General features: G+C 39.9%; 2 protein-coding genes across 6 annotated transcripts in view; both read right to left on the minus strand.

The window, feature by feature from the left end:
- Window positions 1–749: 749 nt before the first annotated feature.
- On the minus strand, window positions 750–5,284 carry LOC134824184 (spindle assembly abnormal protein 7-like). The gene is made up of 10 exons (XM_063835942.1): window positions 5,205–5,284; window positions 4,898–5,065; window positions 4,654–4,758; window positions 3,436–3,525; window positions 2,941–3,122; window positions 2,630–2,727; window positions 2,298–2,407; window positions 1,936–2,006; window positions 1,465–1,573; window positions 750–1,247 (listed from the first exon to the last, which is right to left on the minus strand). Exons 1-10 carry the CDS (start codon window positions 5,253–5,255, stop codon window positions 1,173–1,175), a joined length of 1,059 nt encoding a protein of 352 aa, XP_063692012.1. The 5' UTR covers window positions 5,256–5,284; the 3' UTR covers window positions 750–1,172.
- Window positions 5,285–14,072, minus strand: part of LOC134824182 (centrosomal protein of 290 kDa-like) — a 45,045-nt gene continuing 36,257 nt past the window's right edge. For all 5 annotated transcript variants that reach the window (XM_063835936.1, XM_063835935.1, XM_063835939.1 and 2 more), the window contains 2 exons: window positions 13,565–13,644; window positions 5,285–13,396 (listed from right to left, as the gene is read on the minus strand). In XM_063835936.1, coding sequence (XP_063692006.1) covers window positions 5,285–13,396; window positions 13,565–13,644 — 8,192 coding nt within the window. The remainder of the gene's footprint in view (window positions 13,397–13,564; window positions 13,645–14,072) is intronic.

Raw genomic sequence — 14,072 nt, forward strand, 5'->3', positions numbered from 1 at the left:
ACATGGCTAACCACCTTTCTTGTGTTGTTGGTTAATCATATGATTTCATTTCATTTCAAGTTAGAGATCTCATAAAATTATTTGCACAACTCCACCCACCGTATTGTAAATAAAGTAAAACAAATTATTTTCATAACATAGTATAAATACGATATTTAGATAAATATGATCAAGGTACAAATAGTTATTTGAATCATACTCGTAGTATAGCTATGATATAGCCTTAAACAAACATAACTTATACAATATACATCATTCCTTCACAAAAGCATGACCATAAATTAAACAAACTTAATACTATTTCAAAATCCAAAAATTAAATGAATCTCTAACTCGTGGCGACTTGTTTAACTAAAATTCTAAAAGTAAAAACGTAATAAGTCAATCACAGACGTCGGACAATCAGATGAATCAAACTCTGAACCGTTTAATGAATACCAAAGTCAAAACAATCATTACTAAATATTGCTTATTTAAGCATCTGGACGGGGGAACTGAAATCCAAAAAACATATTTCATCTTTAAACGATTTAATCTTAAAAGTTAAAATACTCATATATCAGAATAATAAGGGGTCGTTCACATATAACGTAATCATTTTTTGGAACATTTTTACCCCCCCCCCCCCCCCCGTAATCAGTTTTACACATAGCTATTGTGTCAAAATTACACTAGCGTAATCATTTGGAAACCCCACCTCCCCCCCCCCCTCGGCTGATTACGTAATATGTGAACGACCCCTTTATCAGAATAATAATGAACGAATATGCGAATATCTGTGTACCACTCAACACACACGATGAATGTTATCAGTCTGATTTGCGTTAAATTTAAGTTTCAGTAAATAGTTTTTAGTTAATGGGTTGTCAGTTGCCAGTTGCAGTAATTACTATTTACTGTCTAACAAAGTAACAGTAATAGTGCTAATTACTGCTAATTATAAAGTTATAACTGATTATACTGCTAATTACATATCAGCTATAATAACAGTCACATGTCATTACATTCCACACAGAAATCTCGTTATTGGGATTAATAAGTTGATTATTTCTCGTCGTTTAATATTTATCTCTGTTTAAACACACGGATATATTTCTTTACTGCGGTAGGATAGATAAAGTAGGAGGTGCACTAAGTAGGAGGTGCAATACCTAGATAAAGGAGGAAGGATCTCAGTCTAGTTCGATAGAACAGTTGAGTGTTGCAGGGAGTTGCAATACTAATTTCAGTAGTATTTTGTCTTCAGCCTGGGAGAAAAATCACTTTAGATTAAATAATAAGAAGAGAAAGCAGCCGTATACTGGCTAACTGGTATATTTAACTGGCAAAATCATATCGGTCCTTGCATTTCTTGTTCTAATTTTTATTTATTACGTGAAACATTAACTATTTTATTATTAAATCAATTAATGTGTAATTAATTAATTTCAATTAATTTTTAACTAAACTGATTACAAAACTTACAATGGATGACATTGAAGAGTGGTGACCGGGTTTAGCTCTGGGCGAGGGGGACCTGCTAGCTGACCTTATCGGGGAGGAGGTTCTGGCGGGGGAGAATGCTTTACGCTCCCTGTAATTAGGGGTAATTAGGGGTAATTAGTTATGTGTAATTAGTTATAAGTTAATTTATAATAATCAGTTGTAATCAGTCGTGACCAAACCAACTATTATCTCAATTCTATAGCCTTTCAGACGCAAATAATGATTAGTATATAATCAGTCGCTTTTAATACATAAATTATACATATTATATTATACGTATATAAAGTTATATTTAGCTATTATAATCAGGTGTCATTACGGCCAATGCCTGAAACCCCGTTCAATTCATCAACACGATAGTAAGTGGTATATAATCAATCAATTATTTGATTAGTTATAACTAATTATAATCAATAATTTGACTAGTTATAACTAATTATAATTAATTACCGGACAAGTTGGACAGCATCTTCCAGCTCTTTACACCACTCTTCTCTTTCAGCAGCACTCTCCGGACATCCCTGAGGGGAATACTCTTTCAGTGAAATAGTGAAATTCTCGAAGTGAAATAATAGAATAATCTTAGTGAAATAGTGAAATATTTTTAAAAGTATATCGGAGACAGCTCGTAGGCACTTGTCCTGATTATTGAAAAATTAAAGTTGTTCCGGTGAATGGAGAATCACAGTAAATGATGGACTGTACAAGTATTCGAGCAATAGTGAAATATTAAAATAGTGAAATAGTGAAATAGTGAAATAGTGAAATAGTGAAATACTCATATAAAATGGTAAATAAGGGATGGACTGTACCTGTATTTGAGCGATAGTAATTTCACTGTCACGTCCACCTTCACACTTCACTTTAACTTCACCACTCTTCAGAATGTAAATACTCAGCTGCTTGTCTTGTCGCGACCCACCTGGGTAAAGAGAAGTTAGTTCAGGTTGAACTGTGAGTGAGCTCGATAAAAAAATTCACCTAAAATTCACTTTAAATTCACTTAAAATTCAGTTAAAATTCACTTAAAATACACTTAAAATACACTTTGTACTATAAGAGTAGGTTTCACACACATGACTAAGTGTAAAAGATTAATTATAAATAACTTAAGAAGTTATGAGTTGAAAAAATGTGCACATACCGAATGCTCCGAAAGCTTTCTTGAACTCATCCACAGATTTGAGCACGTTTTTCAGTTTATTGTTGTGTTTTTTCAGTGCGTCACGAGGTGCATTAGACCTGGGATAATACCGTATCACTATTAGGGAACGAAAGAACAAAAGTACTACCATGCTGCTACTAAACTTTTATATTGATTACGACAAGCTCTTTGGAAAATCTTCCGTATATTCGTACTTTATCTACGACACCAAGATAAAGTAATGCAAAATTAGAAACAAAGCATTTCCTTGTATTCAAGTTCAACTAAACAGAGTTACAACCCTTCCTCACCTGTACTTGACAAACTGATCACACTGATCACAGCACTCCTTAAGCTGTTTCCTCAGTTCAGAATGGTACTCCTGTACAGCGTTCAGCTCATCCTCCAGAGCTGATATTGCTGTGTTGTGTTCCTCTCGGAGTGCTGAAACGGCGTTCTCTACCGCTGATTGCACGTCGTTGTCAGGCGATACCTGGAGAATGGGCAGGTGTTAGGTGATACCTGGAGAATGGGCAAGTGTTAGGTGATACCTGGAGAATGGGCAGGTGTTATGCAGACTGGAGAGGTGGAATATTTTTGACTAATTACAACACTACAAATCTATTACATTTATTGAGGACGTTACAGAAGGAATTGATTTGATGTAGTTGGAGGAGTCCTAACTCTCCTAACGTCTGTAAATGGAGTTTTATTTGTATCATATATAAATGCGGCAGGGAGGTGTATCACACAAACCCGTTGATAAAGTATTTTCTCTTATTGAATTATTTATTTAAATATTTCACCTGATCGTCCAAGTAGTCCGACAGTTCCTGGAGTTGCTGTTTCAAATCCCCGTTCTCCTTCCTCAGCGCTTCTATGTCGTCATGCCACTTCTGTAGCAATAATTAGTTAGTTCTGCGGATACCAATCTTGAAGATTGTATTGAACAGGAAAGTTAGAAAAAATTACGTAATCTCATTAAACTATATAAAAAATAAGTATAAAGAATAAGGAAAAGGAACGGGAATGAAGCCAATACCAGAAGTGAAACCCCACCAAAGAATAATTGATCCTTAGGTAGACCTGGTGAAATAAAGTAACTGAACTGTAAGTTTAAGAAAAGACGGAAGGAATAAAGGAGAGAGGAAATAATGTTATGTGAACATCATCAGCAGATGACTTGGCACACCGGTTTCGGGGGTTTAATACCTGTACCGGTTTAATGTGCCAAGACCCCCTAGCAATCACTCGTCAGTGATCACCTGTTCACGTTAAATGTGATGTCAAGGATGTCGCTGACATCAAGTATACTGTATTTGTACAGAATACTAGGTCGGTCTTTCAGAAGCTTTCTGAATTTACTCTTCAGGAGTCTGTCATTATAACATCTTGAAAGAAGTGTCCTATAAAGGGTGTTGGTAGAACACAGAAAAGAATCAAGGTCAGATATAATGGAAGAGTAACGAAGGACTTGACCGTAAAAAACATTATAACCAACAGAAGAGGAAATATTACTGTTAGGAAAGGTGTACATGACCACAGGAAAGTTGAAGTCATCAAGTTTGTTGTAAAGCTTGGTGGCGACGTGTCCGGAGTTATTCATCGAGATGTTGATGTCGAGATAGTTTACGGACTTATTGTCGTCACCACTCCTCTCCATAAGCAGGTCAGGTGGATAAATGGACCTGATTAGGTTAGAGAAATGCAAATAGTTCATGGTGTTGAGGTCGTCGACATATCTGCAGTTTCTTGAGAGGAGCTTAGCGAGACCGAACTTCTTTTCTTTGATTAGGCGTGTCATGTAGTTGAATTCACACTTCCCTAGCGAAAGATCAGCGAACTGGCTACTAGAATTCCCTCCCATGGGAATGCCTTTCGTTTGTCTTAAAATCTGATCCCCAAAACAAACAAAAGTGTTAAACAGAATAAATGTAATAGCTGTTTTGAGTTTATCAGCAGAAAAACATAATACAGCCAAGTTAGAGTGTTTTCCAGCTTCGATTTGTTTGAAGATAAGAAACCTGATCACAGATAAAGTCTGTTATCTCCATGATGTGGCCTCGTAGCTCTTCGTTCTCTTTCTTCAGAGCCTTCATGTCATTTGGTGGTGATCCTCCCTCAAATTTCTGAGATTTAATCATTTATATATATATTTTTTTTACTCATTTATATTGATGTCAGATTGATCCTACCTTGAGAATATGAGAAATCTAAGACTCAATCTAAAATTTAATCATTAAAAATTGAAATAATAACGGTACAAACCCATTTGAGCTCCTTGATGACATCAGCCTTGGTAAACTTGGATTGTGGTGTTGATAGTCGGTGTGGATCTATTGTTCTCAGCTGCTTGGCACAATCCTCACGCTCCTTCCACAAGTCCTTCAGGTTACTGTCATTCTGCCTTAGTTTCCTCTTTAGGGCATATGTTTCCTGTGAGATACAGTTATTAGCTAATAACTTAAACATTTAAATTTACTGTTATATTACTAATCTAAGTTCTAACATCATGCATTACCGTACAAATTTGAAAGCCCCAAAAAATGTATCGAAACTAAATACAATTACTAACCCTAGACAGAGACACCATGGAGGATCCAGGACCATGGTGAGTGCTCCTCATCTTCACCTCTAGATCTGATATCTCCTTCTTCAAGCCTCAATCTCCTGCTCTGTATCAACAATATCCCTATCTTTCTTATCCAACATCTCCTGAAGCTCTCCTTCATTCAGATTGTATAGTGAAGAGATCAGGTTCTTACACCTTGCACAGATGAACTTTCCGTCCGGATCTTGCCGAGATTGGGAGAGATAGTTCTTAGTTCTGCCAAGTTCCTCGTGGGTTTCCTCAAGCTGCTGCTGGAGCTCACGAACTTGATCCTTTAAGTCTGATTCCTTCTCAGGGGTTGAGTGAACAGATCCGATAGAGATGTTAGAAGGAGGGGTGTGAAGTTGGGATAGCTCCTCCTGGACATGCTCAGCTTCTTTAAGAATATTAGACAAGGTCTTGTTCTCATCGTACACCTCCCGGAGACTGATCTTACAATCCTCCAACTGGTTCTCAAGTATCTTTATCTTCCTGCTGGCTACAGCTGCTTCCTTCTGAGCCTCGAACAGCTCCCGGTTATCTACCCTGGCTGGGGGAGAGTTCTTCAAGTTGTGACTGATGAGAACACGATCCGCTTCAACAAGCTCACTGTGTAGACTGCTCACTTCCACTTCTAGTCTCTGGATGTCAAGTTCCTTGCTGGAAAGGATGGTTTGAAGTCGGTTTATCTCGTCAGGAATGTGCTCGTTTAGTTTTCGGATGATTCTGTCCATGAAGGAAGCTGTAAGGTATCTCACTTCATCTCGTGATAGCTCCTTCTTGAGTGCTTTCTTGAGTTGTTCGTTGTTATCTTTGAGGTCTTTGACTCTAGCTGAGATCATTTGAAGGGCGGAGCTGGCTTCAGATAAACGGTTATTTTCTTGGGATAACTTCTTGCAGCTGCCTTGTACTTCTCTAAGCTCACCTTGTAGCGTCTCGTTTTCCTCTTTCATTAACTGGAGTTGTTTTTTGATCTCCGCATCACTTGACTGAGCCCTCTTTAAGTTATTAAGAGCAACTTCTTTTCCTCTAGCCTCAGCCTCTAGCCTTGCGTTCTCCTCCGCCAATCTCTCATTCTGATCAAGAACCTCCTTAACTGTTTCATCCAGTTCCTTCCTCTTCTCGCTATCTGCCTCTACCTTGTCCAACTCTCCTGCCACTTCCTCCATCTCGTTCATCAAAGCGCTGTGTTCCAGAGTCACTACTGACAGTCTGTTCTCCAGAGACTCACACTTTTTCTTCAACTCACTGTTAATCACGTCTTTGTTAGAGTTAGACTCGGTTGTTTCAGCGAGGCGGTCAGTTAGATCCCAGTTCTCTTCAACGAGAGATGTGAGTTGGTTCTTCGTGTCCTGAAGGTCTTTGTTGCACTTCTGGGTTTCTTTCTGGTTATCTTCAGCATCTCGTTCATGTTTCCCAATCTCAAGATTAAGTTCACCGATCAACTGTTCGTAGTATTTGGCTTGGTCGAGAGCCGAGTTATAATCTTGCTCATTTCGAGCCATTTCTTTGTGAAGATCCTTACATTCCTTCTCCTTTTTCTTCAGCTCCTGCTGCATTTCGGACAGATGGTTCTTCAGATCCTCAATCTTCTTCAGGTTTCTTTGATCAGGTTCTGGGCTCTTGGGAATCGACATCATTGACTTGTGATGGTCAACTCGAGACTTAAGTTTAGAAATCTCACGTTCTTTTAGGATAAGTTTTTCTTCGGTCTTTTCAACTTGATATTGTAAATCGTACAACTGATTCTTCAACTCGTTGTTCTCAGAATTCAGATTAACTATGAACTCTTTAGTGCCTTCGTTGTTCGATTGCATAATAGATAGCTTGTTCTGAAGTTCAGTAACCTTCAGTTCTTGTCTCGACTCTGCTGCCTTAACCAACTCTGACTCCTTGCATTTTATCAGATTTAGTTCATTTCCCAGCTTCTCCTTTTCGTTTTGAAGGATTTCTATCTCATACATCATTTCCGTGAGACCTCTGTCTGGTTGAATCTGCTCTCTCAGCTCATTCAATTCTTCAGAGATCATATCCACTGGTTCATGAACGTGCAATTTCTCTATCAAATGAGCATTGAGTTCTACAAGCTCGAAATTATCCCCAGTTTTTAGTTTGTTAACTTTTTGTAGATTCTTGACAAGCTGATCACAGTGAGTCAGCTTATCAGATAAATTGTTCACCTTGGAATTTGAAACATCCAGTTCTGTCAAGAGGTATTTGAGGTTCGTTTTCAGTTCCTCAATATTTAACTCATATTTCTCCTTATCAGCATACAAATGACGGTTTTCTTCCAGCAGTAACTCCCCACATTGGCGCTCATGCTTCATACTCGAAACAGCATCCTGCAGCTTCCTCTCCGACTTAGCAAGTTTGGAGTTGAAAGATGTCAGCTGGTTGACAAGCGATTTGGTTTCTCCAGATTTAAGACCAAACATGTCTCGGGTCTCCTGAAGTTCACTTTCACACCTCTTCAGCTCGTGAACAAGATGAGCTCTCTTGTTATCAGTCAGTTCCAGTTTCCTTCTCAGATCCACTATCTCATTCTGTTGAGCAGTGAATTCCAGGCGTTGTGTTGCTGAAGCTGAGGTGATCCTATCTTGGTTCAAGTCTTTGAGGATGTTGACGAAGCGTTTGGCGTGGTCAACATTGCTGTTCCTCTTGTTACCTTGTGCCATTGCTGTTGATGATATGGACTCGATCTTCTTCAATAAGTTGTTACGATCCTCTTCCATTTCAGTGAGAGATCTTGACCAAATCGCTTTCTCTGTTTCATGTTCCTTCTGAAGTCTCTCTATGTCGTTGCTCACTGTTCTGGCTTCATTTGCTAGCTCCGAAATTTCCGACTTCAGGGTTTCTATTTCAGCGTTTTTATTCCTGTACAACTCATCTATATCATCAGCGCTCTGTTGAGCGTGTGCTAAACTGTCTTTAAGACTCAGAATCTCAATCCTCTGTTCTTCAACCTCTAACCCCTTCTGCATGCACTGATCCTCAAGATTTGCTATGGAATTCTCCAGTTTATTATGAACTGCCAGTAAGCACGCGTACTCCTCGATCCTCCTTGCTAGTTCAGCTCTTATGCGATCAAATTGTACTTTTTCTTGTTTCCTCTGCTTCTGAAGTCCCTTCTTCTGATCATCAGCAACTCTCAGCTCATCAGCCATCTTCTGCAGCTCGTCCTGGAGATCATTATACTCTTCATCAGTGTAGAATTGGTACTGACTTTGTTCGGATTTAATAGATTGTGAGCTCTCCTCAGCCTTCAAACGGTCAATTTCTTTTCTCAGCTGAGCAGTTAGTTTCACAAGTCGGTCACGATCCCGTTCTTTGTCCTCAAGCAGGGAATTCAGAGCTTCAAGCTCACAGAGAGTCGCCTTGAAGTCAACTTTAAGGTCGATTCGTTTCTTCTCTGTTTCCATTAACTGTTCGCTTAGCTTTTTAATCTTTTCTAACAAATCCTCGTTGTTCATGGTCTTTGCAATCTCAGGATCAATATCAAGCTCCAGCATTTTGCTTTCATTAGCCTCAAAGTCATGTTTCTTGACAAGCACATTCTTTAATGATTCTACTTGAGCCTCCATCGCCTTGACTTTAGCAGCGGCATCCCGTACATACTTCTCTTTGGATTTGACCTCTTCCTCCAACTTCCTCTGGTTTTCAAGACTTTTCTCAGAGATCTCATGGCGAGCAAGCTCTGCTTCTCTCATCCTCTTTATAGCAACATCCACATTATCCTCACTTTTTGTGACAGTACTTCTTAAAGCATTCAGCTCAGTTTCGAAGGCTTTAGCTTTCTTGGTTTTGTCCTCTACTATGTCTTTCAGTTCGTAGATTTCTTGCTTGAACGCTTTGTATGTTCGACTATCATCGTTGAGATCCTGCTCCAAAAGCTGGATTTTGTGATCGAGCCTTTCCATAGCCATTGCTTTATCTTCGATTTCACGCTGTGCATCAGTTTTAATTTTGTTACTATCTCTGACATCACTTTTCAGTTTCAAGATTTCTTCATCCCGCTGAGATACCTGGCTTTGAAATTTCTTTTGAAGATCAACATACGTTTGGGCTGATTCTCCCAGCACCTTCTCAATCTCATCCTTGATGTCAACTCGATCCTTTCCCTCCGAAGCTAGCTTATCTTTCTGCTGACTCATTTTAGCCATAAGGTCTTGAACTGCTCTTTGCTTATCCTCAATCTTCCTTTGCAGGGCTGTGTTCAGTTGCTCCTGATCCATTTTCTGTTCGTCTTGACAATTCTTGATGCTCTCCTGAATCTCCGCCTGTTTGGCTCTATCTTCCTCAAGCTGTTTCTGGAGGTTCTTCAACTGTTCGTCCAGGTTTTCCTTCACAGATGGTTCACGGACCGACTGTTCTCTCGATTTATTCTTGATAAGCTGCTTCCTTAGATTGCTTACTTCTTGCGTGGACGATTTCAAGTCCTTCTCAAGAACTGAACACCGCTTTTTGTAACCCTCATTTTTAATGGACCTTTCTTTCCAATAATCAATATCATGAGATTGAGGATCATCATGAGCATGGTCAGAAGGAGCAGGAGAAGGCGCAGCCAATAGAGAATCAATCCTGTCGGTCAGCTCTTTCACCTCTAGATCCTTCATATTCAACAGCTCTTCAAGTTCCTGAACCCTGGAGTCCAGATTACCAACAGGAGTCGATTTATCTGTTATATCCGTCACGTTAGAAAGGGTATCTGTGGAGCTGTGTCTCTCTGAAGGTTCGTGTAACTGGCCTGGCATGTCAACTTCATCCTTTGGAGGTATCGTGTACTCAGTCTGTCCTCCACGTGACTTCCTTGGTCTACTCTTAACTCCATTTTCAGCACAGAGCTGGGATAACATCTTGTTCTTTTCAGCTAGTCTGTCAACGAGATTGTTCAGACTTTCGTAGCATTCCTTTCTCTTTTCATCGTCATCTGCATCCTCCTCCTCGGCGTTTTCAAGTTCGCCGATAGCTGTTTTGGTTTTGAGAATGTCTCTGTTGATCCCAGCTACTTCTTTTTCGATACTTCCGAGTTTGGCGAAGATAATTTTACCCTGAGGGGATCCCTTTTGTTCTTTTATGGAGAGTTGCTGCTCCTTTATAGAAGCTGCTTTGATTGATTCAGCCTTTGATTTTTTGGAAGATTTCGACACTGATTTTAACGATTTGCTAGCATCATCACCTTCTTCTCCTTCTTTAACTTCTTCCTCATCTTCAGGTAATTCTTCCTCCTCAGCCGCAGCCGCAGCCGCAGCCTCCTCTTCCTCTTTTTGTTGTTCTTCTTTCTCTGCCGCCTCTGATAGATTCTTCAGCTGAGATTTTGCGGTCTCTATGTCCTTTTCTACTACAGCAAGCGACTGTTCCTTCTCTGCTAGAGTCTTGTCTTTTTCTGCAATAACTTGACCAGCATTCTCGACTTGGATCTTCAGGTCATTATTTTCCGCCTCCAAGTTTCCAATAGTATCTTTGTTCTTCTCGTTATCATCTTTCAAAGCACCATGCTCCGCGGTCAGGTTATCAAAGTCCAGAGCGACTTTGTCGTAATCAGTTTTCATCTTGTTAAGTTCAGAGTTCTTTTGAGACAGCTCAAGTTGTGAAGTCTCAAGAATATTTTTTGTTCTCTCAAGATCACCATTGGTATTCTCGAGCTTCTTAACCAGATCGTCCGCTTTATCTGTTGCAACTGTCAGTGCATCCTTAGTTGTCTTGTTATCTTTCGTCAGATCTTCCTGCTTCGTGCTGTACTGAGTAGTGAACTCAATAAACTTAAAGATCACATTTTTGGCAGACTGAAGTTTATCTTTTTCTGAGATGTACCCAAAGTTTTTGTTGCAACAAACAGGGTCATTCTTCAAGGAATCTGAGATTTCAACAAAGAATGCGTTCAAGTCCTCATCATATTGAACAACCTTTCCAGTCAGCATGTCTACATTGACTTTGTACTCTTCCAATGTTTTGTTAGCAAAGTTTATAGCTCCCTGAAGTTTCTTCTTTTGTGCCTTTACCTCCGCGTATTTGGTCTTCCAAGCTGCCAAATCTTCCAAATTCGCTCCAGCTGATGCAGTTTTACTGGCTTCTTCCTCAGCCTGGAATACCAAATCTTCGATCTCTTTCTGCTTAGCTGCAAGCGTCTTCTCAAACTCATCCATCTTTTCCTGGAAGGTTGCTATCTCTGTTCTATTTTCGTCCAATTCAGCTTCTTTTACTTTTACCTTCTCATCCATCTCAGCAATTTCTTCATCCTTAGCTTTGATAACGTCGTCCTTTTCAACAAATGCCCTCTCCTTCTCTTTTATAGCTGCCTCTAATGCCTCTATCTGCTTGGTACGATGAGTAAGTTTAGTGCCAATGATAGCAATCTTAACCAACAGCTGTACACGTGTTGGGCCAGCTGGCACCTCAGTTTGAGTAGTTGCGTGCTCGTTATCTTGGGGGCTTACGTCGTCCTCCTCCTCTTCTGGTTCCTCTTCTGGTGCCGCCTGTTCCACAGCAGCAGCTGCAGCGGGTACCTCCTTCATTCCAGCTTCATACTCCTTGATAGTGTCCAAAGCATCCGTTAGAGCGTTTTGAAGCTCAAGAACTTGTTCTTTAAGAGCATCAACATCCTCACGGTTGTAGGAAGCACTTAGAGAGTTTTCTATCTTCTCTGACATCTCCTCCAGAGTACTAATTCTCTCCTTATCAGTCACTTGGTCAGTGGTGGAGGCTCCGAAGCCTTGATCGTCTTTAAGACCTCTGTTTTTGGACTTTAGTTTCAAGTTCTCTTGGTATATATTGTGTACTTTAGTTTGGAGTCGTATGTTTTCTTTGAGAACGTCTCCGTCAGTGGTGGAACCAGGCGGTTCGGGTTTAAAGGATTCCTTTTCGTCTTGTAAAACTTTTCTTTGATACTCGCATGTGGCGTATTTCTGGTTAAGAAGTGCTATTTCCATCTTGTATCTCTCTATTTCTTCTGTCAGAGCGGATACCTTAGGCTCCAACTCACCATCCACTTTCTGTGATAAATTATCTTTTTCATTGAGAAGATCACTGATAACCTTGCGACTCTCTGCGTTTGAATCGAGCGTCTTTTCAAGCTCTGTAGCTATAGCAGAAGCATCACCCTGCAGCAACATCTTAACTTTCTCCCTCATTTCCTGATTCTCATGTACAGACGCCTGGAGAGCATCTTTTAGTTTCAGGTTCTCTTTCATCAGCTTCTTCATGCTTTTCTGAGCTGCCCGTTTAGCCCGGTACAGTTCTACTGGATCACCTAGGTCAGCAGGTGTGGCTTCAGTCTCAGATTCAGGTTCTTCTTCAGATGGAGTCTTTTCAGGGGACTGTTCAGATTCTATTTGTTCATCTGTTTGCACGTTCATTTCCGTGGAAGATGCTTTGGTTTTAGACTTTTTGGAGTCTCTTGGGGTTTGGCCTGGGAGATACGTTTGGCACATGCCATCTCTCTTTGAGACATCTGCTTGTATGTCAGCGTCAGCAGTCGGGATATGAAGTTGGCCATCGTTTTGTAACTTAATTGCAAGTTTTCGAATGTCTGACTTCAAATTATCGAATTCAACGGATGCATTCTTTCTCTTTTCAACTTCTCCATCTAATGCCTTCTTCAGTGCCTTCACCACTTTCTTGAGCCGGTCTGCGTCATTTTTATGTCTTGTCATAGAATCGGTGGAATCAGAGCCATCAGTTTTAGTCGCACACAAAGCCTCAAACAGATAATCAGTCTCAGTCTGCTCACACTTATCCTCGAACAGCTGTCTGATCCGCTCCCCAGCCATGGATTTATAAGAAGCAAGCAGTAATGCTCTCTGAGTCTCACTCCCATCCAACAGCTTCTGTAAACTATCAATAGTCTCCCGATCAGTGCTCATAACCTCGTTACAGTGCACGTTTTGTGAGATAACAGCTTTTGTCTGTGCAGATGTTCTCTTCAGCTCTGACTTCAGAGTTCTTATCAGATCATCTCTCTCCGCTATAATAGACCTCATGTTCTCAAGTGACATAGTGAGCGGGTATATGGGCTTGTGTCGAGTCTTGCTAGGTCCAGTAACTGGTTCAAACTGTTCTTGTACATTAGCTAATATAGACTCAGCATCTCCCAGCTGCCGCTCCTTCTCGAACAGAGCATCTTTATACATCCTGCACTGTTCTGTGATGAGGCTGAGCTGAGAGTTGAGGTGGAGACGTTCCTGGAATTAAACAGGAATTAAACAGGAATTAAACAGGAATTAAACAGGAATTAAACAGGAATTTGTCTGGAAGAACATTGACGGAGTCGTCTAGACTATACAAGAAAAAAAGCCATGTATAAAATAAATGAATTTCAAAAACAACACGTTTACATTTAACTACGTTACCTGGTGGCCACATTCTAGTTGGTGCTGAAGACGTTTGTAAGCGCTGTGTTGTTCTGGGGCTCCTTTCATTCCACCATGAGCTGGGGGAGTGTGGGTGAGTCTGGCAAGTTTGATTAGTTTAATAATTAACTTATATTATTAATTAATTTACTAACTAATTGTTAAAGCGGATACTCCGTGGTCATGATAAAATTATACCCTTTCTGTTATACCCACTTACTTCCAACAATAGTTTAAACAACTTGCAGTTTGTCATATTGGTAAAGATTTGAAATAACATTGACTGATATATTGTGTAACATATCAATCTATTGAAAAATACAGCAGTAAAATGTTCCCTTCTATTCTTTCCAAAGACGATAGGTGGAGCCCCATCAATACAGGTAATATACGAATATAATTACTAGATCTAAATTTGTCCAAATTGGTACAGTAAAATACTGTTACGAGCATATGATTGAGCTGGTTACTCAATTAGATGAGATTAAGCCAAAATAAGAAATACGAT

This window comes from Bolinopsis microptera, chromosome 12 (genome assembly GCF_026151205.1).
Source record: "Bolinopsis microptera isolate Bmic1 chromosome 12, MBARI_Bmic_1.0, whole genome shotgun sequence".
NCBI lineage: Eukaryota > Metazoa > Ctenophora > Tentaculata > Lobata > Bolinopsidae > Bolinopsis > Bolinopsis microptera.

Coding starts and splice junctions, on each gene's coding strand:
- LOC134824184 (XM_063835942.1), bottom strand. CDS start 5,255: ATGAGGAGCACTCACCATGGTCCTGGATCCTCCATGGTGTCTCTGTCT. Junction 5,066..5,204: donor CCATGGTGTCTCTGTCTAGG/GTTAGTAATTGT, acceptor TGTATCTCACAG/GAAACATATGCCCTAAAGAG. Junction 4,759..4,897: donor TCATCAAGGAGCTCAAATGG/GTTTGTACCGTT, acceptor ATTAAATCTCAG/AAATTTGAGGGAGGATCACC.